General features: G+C 54.7%; 2 protein-coding genes across 8 annotated transcripts in view; one reads left to right on the top strand and one right to left on the bottom strand.

Moving 5' to 3' along the window:
- The window catches only part of LOC114709178 (uncharacterized protein DDB_G0290685-like), a 43,869-nt gene extending 32,087 nt beyond the window's left edge, over positions 1-11,782 (top strand). For 2 of the 7 annotated variants that reach the window (XM_037208218.1, XM_037208206.1), the window contains 3 exons: positions 2,824-2,957; positions 10,895-11,054; positions 11,438-11,782. The gene's annotated coding sequence lies outside the window, so the exon portion shown is untranslated. Of the gene's footprint in view, positions 1-2,823; positions 2,958-10,894; positions 11,055-11,360 lie in introns of all 7 variants that reach the window. The other 5 variants (XM_028892862.2, XM_037208212.1, XM_028892858.2 and 2 more) reach the window with 5 other exon arrangements.
- Positions 2,896-13,736, bottom strand: Ovol1 (ovo like transcriptional repressor 1). The gene is given in 5 exon segments (XM_028892866.2): positions 2,896-4,359; positions 4,585-4,774; positions 6,524-6,706; positions 6,708-6,742; positions 13,158-13,736. Coding segments are annotated over 5 exon segments (804 nt in total). The 5' UTR covers positions 13,258-13,736; the 3' UTR covers positions 2,896-4,063.
- Between the last annotated feature and the right edge of the window lie 1,921 nt (positions 13,737-15,657).

Genomic DNA, 15,657 nt, shown 5'->3' with positions numbered 1-15,657 from the left:
ACTGACCCCACACTTCCCATCATGTCCATTCATCAGCATCTTCTTCCAGGTCTGCCTTTTTAGGGATGGCCATCAGATCTGGACGTCATGGCCACAGTACTTTCACCCAGTCTCACAGAACTGTGGGTGAAGGAGTTTGGAGATTACTTTTGCCCTGCCTGTAATCCCTGGAGTGGGAACTTGTAATCATTCTTGACAGTGGCTCCCCAGGCTTTCTCAGCCACCAGCCCTGTCAGGTCCCCACTCCTCCTCCATGGCCAGGCCAAGGCTGGAAGGCGCTTGAGTTCTTTAATGGTGTCGGCACCCATCTCGCCCTGGTATCTCACTGGCCCAGGTTCTGTGGTAGGAACCAGCTGAAGAAAGTTTTCCTCCTTGGGCTGGCAAGATGGTTCAGTGGATAAAGGTTTTGTCACAAAGTCTGAATCCCTGAATTGGATCCCCATGACCTAGTGTGGTAGAAAGGAATAGCTGGCTCCTGAAAGTTGTCTTTGGGCTTTTGTGCGCCCCTGTGAACATATATACACATGCACACAAAATAAGTAGACAAAATATAATCAAGGGCTGGGCGTGGTGATACAGACCTTTAGTCTCAGCCCTTAGGAGGCAGAGGCAGGTAGATCTCTGTGAGTCTGAGGCCAGTCTGGCCTACATAGAGTTCCAGGCCAGTCAGGGATACATAGACTCTGTCTAAAAACAAATAATAATAATAACTTGTAAAGAAATGTTCTTTCCTCGGTGACATGACTTTTCCCTAGTCTGCCTCTACTCAAGGGCCTTTTTGCCAAGCTCATCTCCACTGTAATTTGTCAGACACTTCTTCCAGAGGGTTCCAGAAGCAAGGCCCTAGACTCTTCAGGGCAGAAAGGGACTTTGGAACTTAGGATCCACCCATTTTATAGATGAGGAGACTGAGAGATTGCCTAAGGTCACCCAGACAGAGAGGGCTGGACCAGCCCGGACTCTTGATTAAGGCCCTGCTCTTTCCCTGCAACCCGCTGACCTTGGTGACCAGCTGGACGTGGAAGGAGGCATTCAGAGTTGGGACAGCAGTGCTTTCCATCCTGGTTTGTTTGTTTTCTGAGAGTCAGGCACAGCCTTCTGACTGATCCACACTTCCAGTCTTTCCTTTCTGTCTGTTCACGAGCATTTCCACCCAGCTCTGCCAACTTAGGAACGGCCATTGGACCTGGAAGTCAAGACCTCCTTTCATGTCAAAGGACTGAATTTTACACTAATCCTACTGACCAGGCCGGCCTCCAACTCCAGATCCTCCTGCCTCAGCCTCCAAGTGTTGGGATTATGGGTGTGTGCCACTATATCTAGCTGAGATTGCATTGTCTTTTTTTAGGGGGAGCCTACATCTCCTTATTAACAATAGCAATTATTGAATTTTGCCTTACATGCACCATTGTGTAGTTCTCTGCTAGCAGTGTCCAGGGATTTCTCAGCACAGGCTGCCAGGTCAGGCTAGGTGATGCTAATCTGATCCTACTCCTAGTTGTGAGACTTCCCTTTACTGGGCTTGGGGACAATGACATAATCTAACTGAGGCTTCCTGGAGTCAGGTAAGGTCATCTGTGCAAAGTACTTCCCGTGCCAGGGACCAACAAGTGCTGTGTGTGGTCATCCTTAGGATCTTACTAGAAATGATACTTTGTGTCCCATCTTTGGGGATGTGGTTCCTTTCCATTTGGTCCAAACCTGACAAGTTTTTGGGAAGGGATTAGGATAAGTTCCCCAAGTACTTGTCCAGAGCTAGAAACCCTGAGCCCATGCGGACCCTCAGTGGAAGACCTGAGCATTAGGCAGATGAAGAAATCCCAAGAGAGACCCCCTGCCCCATCCCCTAGATCAAAGCAGGCTGACTAGGGTCAGAGACACCAACCACCTGAGACCTAGCTCCATCCAGCTGGGGCAAGTCCCTTTTTATTGTTGTTATTTTGAGACTGGGCCTCACATCACCATCCAGCTTGTCGAGTAGCCGAGTCTACCCTTCTGCTTCTGACCCACCTGAGTTGTTGGTGCGGTTGTGTTGTTGTTGCTGCTGCTGCTGCTGCTGTCTGAACTCCTAAGAGATTACAGGTGTACAACTGCCAGCTCTGGGCAGGGCAGGGTCTCACTATGTAATCCTGCCTAGCCTAGAACTCGATCTGTAGATCAGGCTAGCCTCAAACTCAGAGACCCACCTGCCTCTCTGTCTCCTGAGTGCTAGGATTAAAGGTTTGTCACCATGCCCAGCTTAGGTCAGGTCTTGACATCATCCCAGGTGGCTGAGAACGGGAAAGGCATGGCAAGAAGCAGCAACTGTTTTAATGAACTTCTCTGCATGAGAGAAAATGAGGTCCAAGAGGAAAACACAAACAAACCCCCAGCGATACAGAAAATAGCAGTTCTCTGACTTACTAGTTGAATGGAAGGTTGTGAAATAAGCAAACGACAAAGCTTATAGTGGCCTCCGACTGGCTTAAAGATACAGAGATGGAAACACAGTGAGTCCTACATTTGAGAACTTGAGAGGATAAGCAGCCCAGACAAAAAAAACGAAGCAAGTCTCCATATCAGTCTACACTCCATCCAGAGATGGTCAAGAAGATTCTGTCCTCTCGAGTGAGCCTGAGGCTGGGGCCAGATCCTGGGTTTGTGCCTGTGCTGCTCCAGGAAGGTAGGGGAGACTGTGCTATGTTGGGCATCCAGGGGCTTCCCAGCCTGTCATGTTCTGGGCCTGTCTTGTGGGTCTGACTCTCATTCTCTGCAGGTTGCCTATAACTCCTTGGACCCGTGAGACACATACCCTTTTGACCTACAACCTTTTTCTGGTCTCAGCAGGATAACCAAACACACCAGTGGAAAAAGACCCAGTCCCTCAGAGGAGCCACTCAGTCCAAAGGCATTTGGAAAACAGAAGACAACAGAGATGCTTTATTAACCATCAGACAGGCTCCCTCTCAAAGTTTCTGGTATGTGGATTATTATTCTGTCTCAAATTTTGCTGCTGCTCAAGAATTTTTGACTTGGCCAGGAAAAAACTCAGACTCCCAGCCTGTTCCTGCCCTTGTCTTAGTACTTTAGACGGTAGACTTGGACTTGGTGTGAAAAAATTACCAGCCCATATGGTCGAAGTAGGACCCACCCCCAGCCTTAGCCACACCCAGTCAGCCATCATCAGGCTTACCAGGAAAACTGGGGCCTGGAGAAGCATGTGGAAGGAAGTGAAGCCAGGGAAGGGAGAGAGAGAGGTGAGGCACTGTCCAGGGGCAGGGCAGGAGGAACAATTCATCTTCTGGGCAGGGCAGGAAGGTCTTTAATGGAACAGCTCAGAGATCAGGGTGAGTCTGCATCACCACCCCAGAACCAAGGCACAGAGGAGGTTTGAAATGTCCAGGATAAATAGAATCAATAGGGTTGGAGAAAAAGCCAGCTCCATCCCTTTTAAAAAACAGTCTTACTGTGGGCACCAAAAATATATTAATATCTGTACATTTGTCATCTTTAAAAAAAAGGAACTAAAACCTCCTTGGCACCTTGTGGTTGGTCTCTTAAGAATGAGGTGATATGGAAGGCCATAGGTGTACATGTGACTAAGTCACACATAAAGCAGTGTGACACACACACGCACACAAGCACCAACATGGCTGTACACATGTGGGCCTCTGACGAAAGGGCAGAGCCCTTGGAACCCTGAGAATTAGCCCTGCAGGCAGTGAGCCTCTGCCCGCCTTTGCCGCCACAGTAGTCTGTCTGCAGGGCTGCTCTTAGCTGGTGTCTTGGCTCTGCGGTCCATCGGCTCCATTGCCCATCTTGTACTCAGGCTCCCCCTCAGCACATCTCCAGAGTTCTGCTGCAAGGAAGCAGGGCCTGTCTCTCTCAGCAGCTGTTTTTAATCACTTGGCCTCACCCCTGCCCAAACACAGGCCCCCATGGTCTCAAACTCAGAAGGACTCTGCCTGTAAGACAGACTTCCAAAAGTGAGCAGAAGCCAGTGCCTGAGTGCGCAGGGGTGCCTGGGTGTTCTGGCAGGAGGCTGCAGGGAGGTGAACCTGGTCCTTCCTGGGGCCTGCGCCGCTCAGAGGTGGGGGCTGCCCTGCAGCAGGGAAGTGACAGTGTTCTGCAGGGCCACGGCCACTCTCTTGGAGGTCTTGCGTAGCAGCGGGCTGTCGGGGTGGTTCTCCTTGAGGTGCAGGACGTGACCCTCCTGACTCTCAGAGGTACAGCCACACTCCTCACACACATAGAGCTTGGCCCGGCGCTCCTTGTACGCATACTTCTGCTGCACGCCATGGATCTTCTTGAGGTGAGACTCGAGAGAGCAGCGCTGGGTGAAGGCCTTGTCACACAGGCTGCACTTGTAGGGCCGCACACCTGAGGACAACAGGGGTCGGCATCAGGGCCTGACAGGGACTGTGGAGCCTGTCTGGAGCCTCCACACACGGAAAGGTCAGGTCACCTGACTGCTGAGTAACCAACAAATGACTTTGGAATTGAGTCCTTGCTTATGAATCCAGGACTCTGCCCTCAGCTTGGGGTTGTGCCTCCCAGGTCCCAGGCAGGCCTGGGGCATTCCTTCCGCACACAGACTTTACTTACCGGTATGGGTTCTGACGTGCCTCTTGAGGTCAAAGGTGTCATTGAAGCCCTTCCCACAGTACGTGCACAGGTGCCTCTTGACATCGTTGTGACATTTCATGTGTCGGTTCAGCATGCGCTGGTAAGTGAAGGCCTTCTGGCAGATGTGACAGGTGAAAAGGTCTCCGTTCGGACTGTCCCCCAAGGTCACCTGTGGGTGAGGAAGGTGTCTAGAAATCAGGGCTATAGGCTGGCAGATCCCTTCCGGCCCCACAACACCCTCCAGAGGCCATAGCCTGTGCCATTTGCTAAGAGGGGCTGCAAAGAACCTCTGGGTATTGGCCCAGTTTCCTGTTGGGTCCCCAAACCCCTTTTGAGGCTGTCACCTTGAACTTCCCACCCTCCTGCCTTTACCTCCCACATGCTGGGGTTACGGGAGTGTGCCGTTCTACCTGGTCTGCGTGGGGCTGGGGCTGGACTCAGGGCTTTGTGTATGCAAGGCAAGTGCTCTACCCACCGAGCTAGATCTCCAGCCTTAGAAACAGTTTTCTTGCTTTTTACAGAAATTGTTTATTGTATGTTTATGGGTGTTTTGCCTGCATGTATATGTCATGTCTGTGCATCACATGCTTGCCCAGTGCCCATGGCGGCCAGAAGATGTCTTATCCCTTGGAACTGGAGTTACAGACAGTTATGAGGGGCCATGTGGGTGCTGGGAATTGAACCTGGGTCCTCTGGACAGGGACTGGAAGACTGATGATCCATTTCTCTAGCTCCATCATTTTTCTTTTTTTTTAATTATGGAAACTTTCAAATGTATGCAATGGAAAGACCAATGTCATGGCCCCTTGCCCGTTGCTCAATGCAGGTCTTACTCCATCTCTATCACCCTCCTGCTCCTTGTCTGGGCCATGTGACACACCCTGGTGGCACTACCGGACACTGTTTAGAGTAGCTGTGGCGGCATTCTAGGTGTGACTACAAAGGTGTGTCTGAGTGTTTCGTTCTCTTCCCTAACTCTGTTCGCATACAGTGACTGTCTGGGCTCTGTCAGGGGCCTGCCACTAGCCACTCCTCCTGAGGTCCTGGGCATCTGTCACACCACACTTCCATTTGGTACCCCTCCCTCTTTGGAACAGGACCTGGTCCTCTGTCTCCTGTGCTGTCCTGTCCTGTGTTCTGCTCTCCCTACCTGTAGGAGTCTGAGGTGTAGAGGAAAGGCTGGCAAGGAGGATGAGGGATGCTTTAAAGGTCAGGAGAGTCCTAGTGTCTGGCTGTGGCCAGTCATACCCCCCCTCCCATCATCTACCCCTGGCCTTTGCAGGGAGGAAGGGAAGGGACAGAACTCTCCTTCCAGCCACATCTAGTCTTTTGACATGAGGGATGGCCCCAGAGGGATACCCTCCCGCTAGATCTCTGCTGGCAGGTGCTCCCAGGCCCTGGGGCTTTGGGAGTGTCCACCCAGCCAGGGCAGCTGGCTGCTTCCTCTCCTCTGTCACAAGCCATCTGTACTGCCTCATGTGGTGCTACTGAGCGTGAGTGAGGGTGGGGTAGGGGATGCTCCTGCCCTGTGCACACCCCACTCACTGCCATATGCTTTAAGGAACAGCTAACTCCCCCACTGACCCGGACTTCTTGCTCCATGCAGTCCATATAGGTCTCTGCAAGGAACATCTGGGCCTGGCTCTAGCTGGCTTCGTCACCTTGAGACTTTGTGTGAAAGGGTGGCTCTTTAGCTCTCTTTTGTGGCCAGAAATGAGACTAGAACACTCGCTGATACAGACTCCAAAGGGTTAGATGATCTCACTTCCTATCTGCTTCTTTCCTCTGTGTGCTCCAGCTAAGTGAGTCTCTATAACAGTTGCAGTCCAGGACTCACATGGTCCCCTGTGTCACATCTGTGCCCCAGATCTGTCTCTATACATGCCCCTGGACCTCAAGACAGAATGAAAGTTATTACCTTCATCTTGGTCCGTAGGAACCCCTGGTCTCTGCTCTGGGGATCTGTCAGATGGCTCACATCTTCAGGGGGCAGCTGGGCCACCACGCAGGGCCCCGGGGCCACACTATAGCTGGAGTCCCGAAGGCTCATGTCCAAAGCCAGAGGGCAAGGCGGGGGTTCGGCCACCGATGGCTCTGGTTCCCCGGTAGGGTGGTGGTGGGCAGAAGCCCAGGCTGACTGCAGAGAGAAGAACCGCAGATGAGGGTGGGTGGGAAAAGATCCACTGGAGTTCCAGGAAGGTCCCCAAGCAAGAAGGCTGGGTCTGTAGCCGCCATTCCTCCCGCTGCAGGCCTGTGGTAGAGCAGGGCGGGGCCCAGGCCATCAGATGCCGCACCTCCCTCCTGCCCCATTAAGGTAATTACAGGTGACGCCAGCCAAGAGCCACTGCCCCCTGAGTAACTTCTCTTAGCGGAACTGGGAGGCCGGAGCTGCCCTGCCAATTACGCTGCAGTGTCTGCCTGCCCCACCTGGGCCAGTCGCCCTGGATTCCAGAGTGCCCTTACTCCTCTAGGGACAAAGGGCACCGCTGGAGGCCTGGCCAGGCAAAGCTCCTTCAGACTCATTCTAGTCCTTGAAGGGTCCTTGGCAGTCTGGACCCTTTTGGGCCTCCCCTATGGGCAGACCTTTGGGGTTGGGTGGTCCTAGCCTTTCCTCCTCTGACCTGATTACTGTTACTGTAGCCCAGCAGGACTCCTGGGCTGAGGCTGGGCACAGCTCTGTCAGCAAAGAGGCCAGGTGGGTGGAGAGGGAGGAGGCCAGGGAGCAGCAGGTGGATGCTCGTAACAGTCAGTCTCTGGGCGCCCTGCCCAGCGTTACACAACCCTCCCCCACCGCGGACCGCTCACCGTGGCAGTCAGGCTGGGCGCCCTCCGGCAATGCAGTGGCATCACCGATACCTGGCAGTCCTTTGACAAGGCCGCTCCCCTCAACAAACACCGTGAGCTGAACGGGCCAGGCCTACAAGGCTGGGCTGGGACCCTGAGCCCCAGTCCTTATGGGACAAAGACAGGCAGGAAGTCTCAAGGCCAACAGAACTGGGACAAGAAGTATAATTTTCCAATTAGTCAATACAACCTAAGCTCTGTACTTAAAAACCTATAAATTAGGAAGTTTCCTAGTTTCAGAAGGAAAAGTCAAGACTGGGGCTGGTACAGAAAGGATGAGTGAATCCAACCGACTCAGATAGGGTAGGATTTCAGGGCCTCAAGCTAGGCCCTCTGAGTACTGTATTCCAAGCCAGAGCTGTGAATGGAGGGCAAGGACCCAGCTTAGGCTATCACCCTCACCTCTTCTGGGGGACCGCCAGGACTGTGGGGGAAGGTAAATATAAAAGTACTTGAGTTTCGGGAGAGGCCCAATTCTCGCCCCCTCAAAACACAACAAAGGTCTGTCGGAGGAAGAATGCGCCTGCCTGCCGCCCAGAACCCGTTCTTCTAGCGCTGGCGTCCGTCTGTCCAGGGGGTGGGGGGACCTTAATGAGCCACCTCATTCCAGGAGTTGATTCACTAGCGCCTGGCCCTGGCCTGGCACCTGAGCTGGCATACCACCTCTCTATGAGGCGTGCTGACTGGTGTCGGGCTCAAGCTGTGAGTCCAGCTTTCAGAGACCAGTCTGCCTACAGAGGGACCTGGTGACACCCAGGACTAGGACAGGAGAGTGGGGTCAGAGCAGTGGTGCCTCTGGTGCCCACTCACCAGACACACCCTGGCTCAAAGTCCAAAACTAGAGGACAGTTTTGGACTTCTCAACCCAAGCAGAGAAAAACAGCCAGCTCTTCCACTCATCCTGTTACTTTGGGGGGTTGGTGTGAGTGCGGCTTCTGAACGCCAGCCCGGCCGGCCACACGGCCTGGGTGGAGGGTCAGCAGAGGGTGAGTGACAGCCTGGCAGGTGAGCTGCCACACTTGGCTCCTTGGCTCTATGGAGTCTAAGGACGGCAGCCCATGGTAGAGGATGAGCCTTACCCTTCTTCGTCCTACACAATCCCGGAAAGGCTGCTAGGGACAGCAGACAGGACAGAGCTGGCTAGACGGGCAAGCCATGCTGCCTCTACCTGAGCAAAGGGCCAATAAGACTGCCAGGGTGGGGATGTTTGCCTCAACTTACCCACCCACCAAACCTGTCTCCCTGCCACCCCCACAAGTGTGCGTCTCCCAGGGCCGCACGCACAGGGAGTATCCACTGGCATGCTATCCGCCTATCCTGAGTGCCACTGAATGGCAGGAGGCAAAACTGGTTGGGCCTTGCTGGTGCTCCTCTCTGTCCCCTAATTAGATGTTTCCTGCAAGGCAGTGGCCACTGTGGCTACTACTCATTGCCTCCGCCCACAGCCACGGAGTGTGGCAAGGCCAGCCCAGCCAGCCCTCTCCCTCCTCCTCAGGAGCTGGTGAGTCCTCTCCTATTGCCTTTACCCGAGGTTACAGAGCTGGCCTGGAGCAGCAGACCAGATATGAAAAGGCTGCCCATCCACAGGCCATCTCCTACCTTACCCTCTACAGGTCTCCTTTCTTTCAGTCACTGGCCCAAATACCAGGCAGATTGCCAGATCCTAGCCCATAAAAGGTCTCAAGACAGGGCTGCCCATAGGCCTGATCCCCAGCTTTCTGGGGAGAGCAGGTTAAGTTGATGTGTGGATACCTGACCTTTCGGGTCCCCAGCTGACCATACAGGTGCTGGTGTGTGTGTGTGTGTGTGTGTGTGTGTGTGTGTGTGTGTGTGTGTGTGTGAACTCTGTTCTGAATGTGGGTCTGCACACCTCAGGCTGGCTTTAGGCTGCCTTTTACACTGATCTGGAAGGGCTGAATCCCTTGTGTTCAGCTCCCTTAGTCCTGCCGGTCAGCTAGCCGTCACCTGAAAGGAACAGCGGCAGCCAACTGGCAGATGCTTCTGTGCCCAGAGCATCACAGGCCTGTCTCTTAGCCTTTTATTGCCCTTCTGTGGGATGTTGGTGTTCTCAAGGCAGGGGCTGTCTCCTTTCCAACTGCTTTCCTTCCATTCGGTGTCCGTGCTGAAGTCAGACTCCGCTCTTGGCCCTCGTCCGGGGAGAGCTGTACTTGCTGCCACATCCTTCACCCGCTCCCTCAGCATGGACCGGGCTCCACCTGCCTTTCAGATGCTGTGCGGTGGAAACGACCATGCCACACGCACCGACAGTGGCTAAGCTGTGCTCCCTGTCCTCCCAGCCTCAAGCATTGTCCTCACCACCTTTTCTGGGACAGTGTAGCAGCTTCTGCCCTAGGACATCCAAGCCTGGGCAGCTTGGGTGACAGTGTCTCCTGAGACAGGTGAGAGGTGCCTCTCCAGCTGCTCTTCTCTCCATGTCCTGGCTAGTTGACCTCTTCACTGCCCAGTACTCTCAGCAGTGGCTAGAACACTCCTGAAAGAAACTCCGCCTTCCCACACATGCTATATGCACTGGGAGCCCACAGCTGACTTTTCAGCCAGTCCCACTCAGCCTGGCAGATCTCTGAGTTCAAGGCCAGCCTGGTCTACAAAATTATACCAGCACAGCCAGGGCTACACAGAGAAACACTGTCTTAAAAACAACAAAAATGCCCAGCTTGGTGACAAACAGATCTCTTGTGAGTTCGAGGCCAGCCTGGTCTACATAATATAGTGAGTTCCAGGACAGCCAGAGTTACACAGTGAGACCCTGTCTCAAACAGCAATAATGACAAGTTGGTCAAGTCCCTATCCCATCCAGAGCAGTGTCAGGCTGGGCCATGTCATCTGGAGGAATACCAGGGGCTCCTGGATGACCCCGTCTTCAGCATGTTTGTTTGTTTCTTTGAGACAAGGTCTCAGATGGCCTCAAATCTGTTATGTGTCTGAGGTTGGCCTTGAACTCCAGATCTTCCCGCTTGCTCCATCCAAGTGCTGAGATTACAGGTGTGTACTGTGCGTAGCTTCTGAGCTTTGGACATGTGCTGCCAGAAGAGACCAACAAGCCAGACTATTCCTGGAGGCGAGGCTTGGAAGTGGAGGGCCTCAGAGCCCGAAAGAGGTTCCTGGAATTCTCCTGGAGTTCCAGTTTTCAGGCTCAATCTGTCCCCAGGTCCCTTCCTGACTGTAACTCACTCAGCAAGGACCAACTCCAGAGGAACTGTCCCACAGCAGTTCCCTGAGCCCTTCCATAGTGCAGGAGTGGAATTTACCCCAGCTACAGCTACCTGCTTCATCCTTCCCGGTCACCACAGTAAACACACAACCAAACAGAGACTCCTGCACCAGGAGAGATGGTGGGTGGTGGGGAGAAGCCAAGTGAACCCCAAACTCTGCTGTCTTCGGCAGGGAGTGGATCATCTCCTCACTTGCCTGTCTTCCATTGCAGCTCCCAGCTCCCAGCTCCCAGCTGTGTCCTCAGCAAAGCTGAAGGAGTGACTCTGCCCTGGGAGAAGACTCTGGAAGCTCGTGCCAGACAGAGGAAGGCTGAAGTGACAGTCAAGTGCAGTCCCTAGGTCAGGCCCACAACACAGCGCCCTCAGTGCATGGTAAACCTCCCCTCCGGGTGCTCTCCATGATGCTTTGAGGGTCTTAAAAATCCCTGGCGGGAAGGTCAGAACTCACACACTCCCATGTCCCCAGCCCTCCCACCGGGAATGGGGTCATTGCTTAACTGGTCAAACCGTGCCCCAAGAGTCTGTGAGGTAGGGTGACAGAAACGTGCCTAGCCGGCTCCTGGGGTCATGGCTGGCTGGTGATGGAATGGTTCAGCCAGGAGACAAAACACACCCCTTGCACTCCAGCCTTCTGAGGCATCCAAGCGTAGACTGAGGCCATTCCTTTTTTATTTCCAGAACTGTGGGAAAGACCCGGCTCCAGTGGGCCACCTAACTTACAGGAGGGAACTGAGTCCTGTAACTTCTACCCACAGGTCTTTCTCTTCATTCAACCAATGAGGGAAAATCTTCCAAGAGCTTATTTCCCACCCCGGGGCAGTCCTGAGAGAGGGAACAACTGTTGGCGTGTCTCCTCATCAAGACAGCAGTAGTAGGTGGCAGCGACCACAGAGGCCCCCTATCTACTCGATGGGACAGGCTGTGGGACCAGGTCTCTGGTCTTGTGTCCCTCAGATCTGTTCTGGAAAAAAAAAAATCTCTAGAACCCTAGGAAGTCTTAATGATTTGAACAAGCAGAATATCTTTGTCCTCTGTGAAAGTCAACATATGATCTGTTACTGATTGGGATGTGAAATAAAACTAAAAATAACAGCACTCTAGCCTGGCTCAGACACAGCTCACCTTTAGCACAGTCCAAGTTCGGTTTATCAGATCCCTAGGAGCAGCTAAGCAGCAAGTCAAACACAGGTTGGAGAGGAGGCTGGAGCAAGGAAGGGGCTGTGTCCCTCCCTCACTGGCCCTTCCGGAGGTGGAGCACTGGACACTTGGCCAGAACACTTAGCCAGGCAGAAATCACAAAAGCCCAAGCCCACACCTCAGGTGAGGAGGTACCTTTCCCTTTTTGCCTCCTGTTCCCCCACACTGGGGATTCTAGGGTCTTCTGGCCCATTCCCTTGTTTAAGAAGCCTTCAGAACAGCCTTACAGCTCCTGAGATAAGGGTAAAACTTCCTACCACCACTGGATCCTGGCAGGTCTCGCCCAAAACACCCACTTACACCCAAGACACCAACAGCTTATTCAAGAGAGAAATTGAGGCACGAACCCACACAGGGTCCCTCCCTCACCACCCTCATTTCCCCCACTTTCTTAAAAGCCTGGGTGGTGCCAGAGAGCCTGCTGATCAAGGGTCAAAGTCGGTTGGTTAATTACCACACTCCCCCCCCCTTGGAGGCTCAGGGTAGTGCGCTCCTGCCCCACCCCCAAGGCCGGGGAGCAGGGAGTTGAGAAGGCTCTTGCCTCCGACCTAGGATTTTTGTATCGGGAGCTGAAGTGTCCTAGGACTCCAGGAAGATGCTGCTGGAGGAAGTTGACGCAAAGGCTGTCAAGGCGTCTTCCCTAAATAAACTAGGTACACCAGCTTCCTGGAGTGTGTACCTTAGGTGTACCTTCCTTTGCTTAGGGTCCTCTGCAAGGGTGAACAGAGGTGGGACCCAACACCACCTTGTCTCAAGGGCAAGCAAGGTGCATCAGGTGTATTTCTCAGCAGCTCCTGGACCATCAGGCTGGAGGCCAGGGAAACTCGGTGGCCCTGAACCTCATCTCTCTTATCTTAACCCGAGCAGTGTTGTGGGGTCAACTAAAGCTCCAAGTTTTCCTTTACAATGTAGCCCAAGTCTCAGCGGAAACTCCAGCTCCTTTCCAGTCCCCCGCCCTCCCCTCCGAAGTGGCATCGCTCCAGTGCTCCTCTCCTGCCTCAAGAAAGTCCAGGTTTTCTGGATTTACGACGCGAGAGCGGAGGGGGTGGTGGGGGTGTCCTCTGAGCGGTGACACACCCCGCTGCGTCCCCTGCGTGCGATCCCGAGCCTGAGAGTGGCCGAGGCTCGGCTTGGGGCCCCTTCCCCCCGACCCGCGCTCCTCCCGCGCCGGGCTTCGGCCTGCGGCGGGAACCTGCGTCCCCCACGCGCCACTGACCGGCGCCGACCGCTCGTCCGTGCGCCCCGCCCTCCCGGCGCCGGGAGCCCGCGGTGCCTCACCTGGCACGTAGATCTCGCCGCGCTCCTCGTCCGGGAGTTCGCTCCAGTTCCTCTTGCACGTGGAGACGCATGGCTTCTTCACCAGGAACGCACGGGGCATCTTCGATCCCTCCTGGCCCGGTGCGCTTCGCTCCCGTAAGTCGAGTCCGGGTGGCCGTCCCACCTTTTCGGGGCTGAGGCGCGGGAATGGGGACAGTTCAAGAAAGGAGTCGCCGAGGCGTGCCCACGTTCTGAGGAAAAAGAGTACCAGGGACCGCGCGTGGCGCTTCCAACTCCGCCGAAGGTCGCCGGTGCCCGCAGAGCGGGTGCAGCCAGGTGCACCCGGATCGAGAAGCGCCCAGTGAGCGTCCCTTGGCTCGACTGGCGTCCCTGCGGCCGCTTGCGATGTCTTCAAGTGCGAGCTGGACGGACGGGTTCACGCTTTATTGGCTCGCGGCGGTGTGTGTTGGTGGCTCGGGCGGGGGTGGGGTGGGGGTGTTGATCTGATCTAATTAGCTTGGAGTGGCCAGGAGAGCGATGGCGCATGCGTTGGGAAATAACGGTGACAACCCACCTATTTGTTACCTGTCGAACCGGTTTCCATTCCGCTGCGGGTGAGGTGGCCTCGCGGCCCGGGCGGGGCGGCTCGTCGGGGTGGGAGGGGGGACGGCCCAACGGGGGTGAGAGGGGGGGCGGGCCCCGGTCCCCCCACCCAACAGCTCTCGGCCCGCCCCGGACCTGCCCTGCCCGGCGTGCTCAGGTTTGCAAACTAGAGTTTCGGAGGGAGCAGGCACCGGAAAGAAGGGAGGGCAACGTTATTTGCACCGGCGCTCGCACGCTCCGTGGGCGAGGACATAAAACTCGCCCAACAGGCCCGGGCCCAGCCTGACGCGCCTGGGGCGCCCGGAGAGGTACAAAGCCGCCAGGCGGGAACCCAGCGGCCCTGGATCCCCAAGGCCAGGCTGAGCAATTCTTGGTTCAGCACAGAGGTATTTGCTGGGCACCGGCTTCCTGCGGGAAGGCACGCAAGGCAGCAGGAACGCGTGGACCCGGAGGCTCGGACGCGCCTGCAGATCCAAAGCTCGAGCCTGCCTTCCGTTTGTGCGGGCGTTTAAACTGCCCTGCGTCCAACTTATTTGAGGCCAGCGCCTTGGCATATAGGCGGACGCATTCGCCCAAACTCTCCTGATCATAGGTAGCCAGATTTCGGATTCTGGAAATCTGCAAAAGACCAGAGGATGAGGACCCCAGCTGAGGTCTGACCCAGTCCTCTTTTGCCTGTTGCAGCCAGTACCCCCCCTGGGTGGGAACATGGCAATCAACTCCTCCCCATCCCCATCCACCCTGCTGTATTCTTCAGCAGGCCCAGTTGGAATGATGCCCCACCCCTGCTGAACTGCCCGGGAGTGTTCCGTGGCCTTCATGAACCACTTCACTGTGACACTTGGGCCGTGGCTGGGTTTCTTTTACTGGCTGACCTATTAAAGGCAGGAACAGAACCTGCAGTTAAAGGCTGCTAACATTTTAGACTCCAGACCTCAGTACACCTTTCTCACATAGTGTTCAATGTTTGTGGGAACAGATTGTGAGGGAAATTAGTCTGATAAATGAATTCACACAGTTCAAAAGTCAGGAGTCACAGGTCGTAATCCAGCACGTGGGAAGCTGAGACAGGAAAGCTGAGCGTCAGAGGCCAGCCTAAGTTTCCTCGTCAAATCCTATCTCAAAAGCAAAACGAGAGTCCAAAGAGACGAAGGCTCGACTCCCAGCCCCACGCGGTGGAAAGAGAAAACTGATCCCAGGAGCGGTTCTCCCACCTCCACAGGCACACTGTGGAGCTGGTGCCATGCACACGTGGGCACAAGGAAGGCAAAAAAGGAGAGGAAGCGGTTAGGATGGGCTCAAGGGCATTCCGAGGCCGTTTCAAAAGTGGGAGTACTTGGAGAGACCCTGTACATTGCCCAGGATCTCTGTGAAGATGAGTGGAGGAGGGAGACACACCAGCCTCGTCCTCACTGAGTGGGAAGTAGTTTGACCGAGGGCCTGACTCTTCCTGTAGAATCCGACCACCTGCCTCACTGGGTTACTGGGAAAGCGCTGTGGCGTTTCTTAGGAGCCATTAAGGTGTACCGCTTCCCCTTGCTGTCCCTGGAGAGCTGTCTACCATAGTCCACTCTTCCCTATCCACTTTTCATTCTGCTCTTGGACCTTGCTCTTCAACTGACACTAAGTGAGCACCTACTGTATGCTTATCTTTAGTAATAAATCCTGGGGCAGCGACATGGGTTGTCTAGGAGGCAGCTGAATTCGGCTTACCTCTCTCTCTCTCTCTCTCTCTCTCTCTCTCTCTCTCTTCTCTCTCTCTCTCTTGCTTTTTGGAGACAGGGTTTCTCTGTGTAGCTCTGGCTGCCCTGGAACTGTAGACCAGGTGGCCTTGAACTCAGAGATCTGCCTGCCTCTGCCTCCCGAGTGCTGGGATGAAAAGTGTGTACCACCATGCCCAACTTGGCTCACTTCACAG

This window comes from Peromyscus leucopus, chromosome 1, assembly GCF_004664715.2.
Source record: "Peromyscus leucopus breed LL Stock chromosome 1, UCI_PerLeu_2.1, whole genome shotgun sequence".
Taxonomy (NCBI): Eukaryota; Metazoa; Chordata; class Mammalia; order Rodentia; family Cricetidae; genus Peromyscus; species Peromyscus leucopus.
The sequence above is the reverse complement of the archived record's forward strand: the minus strand, read 5'-3'. Positions and strand labels throughout refer to the sequence as shown.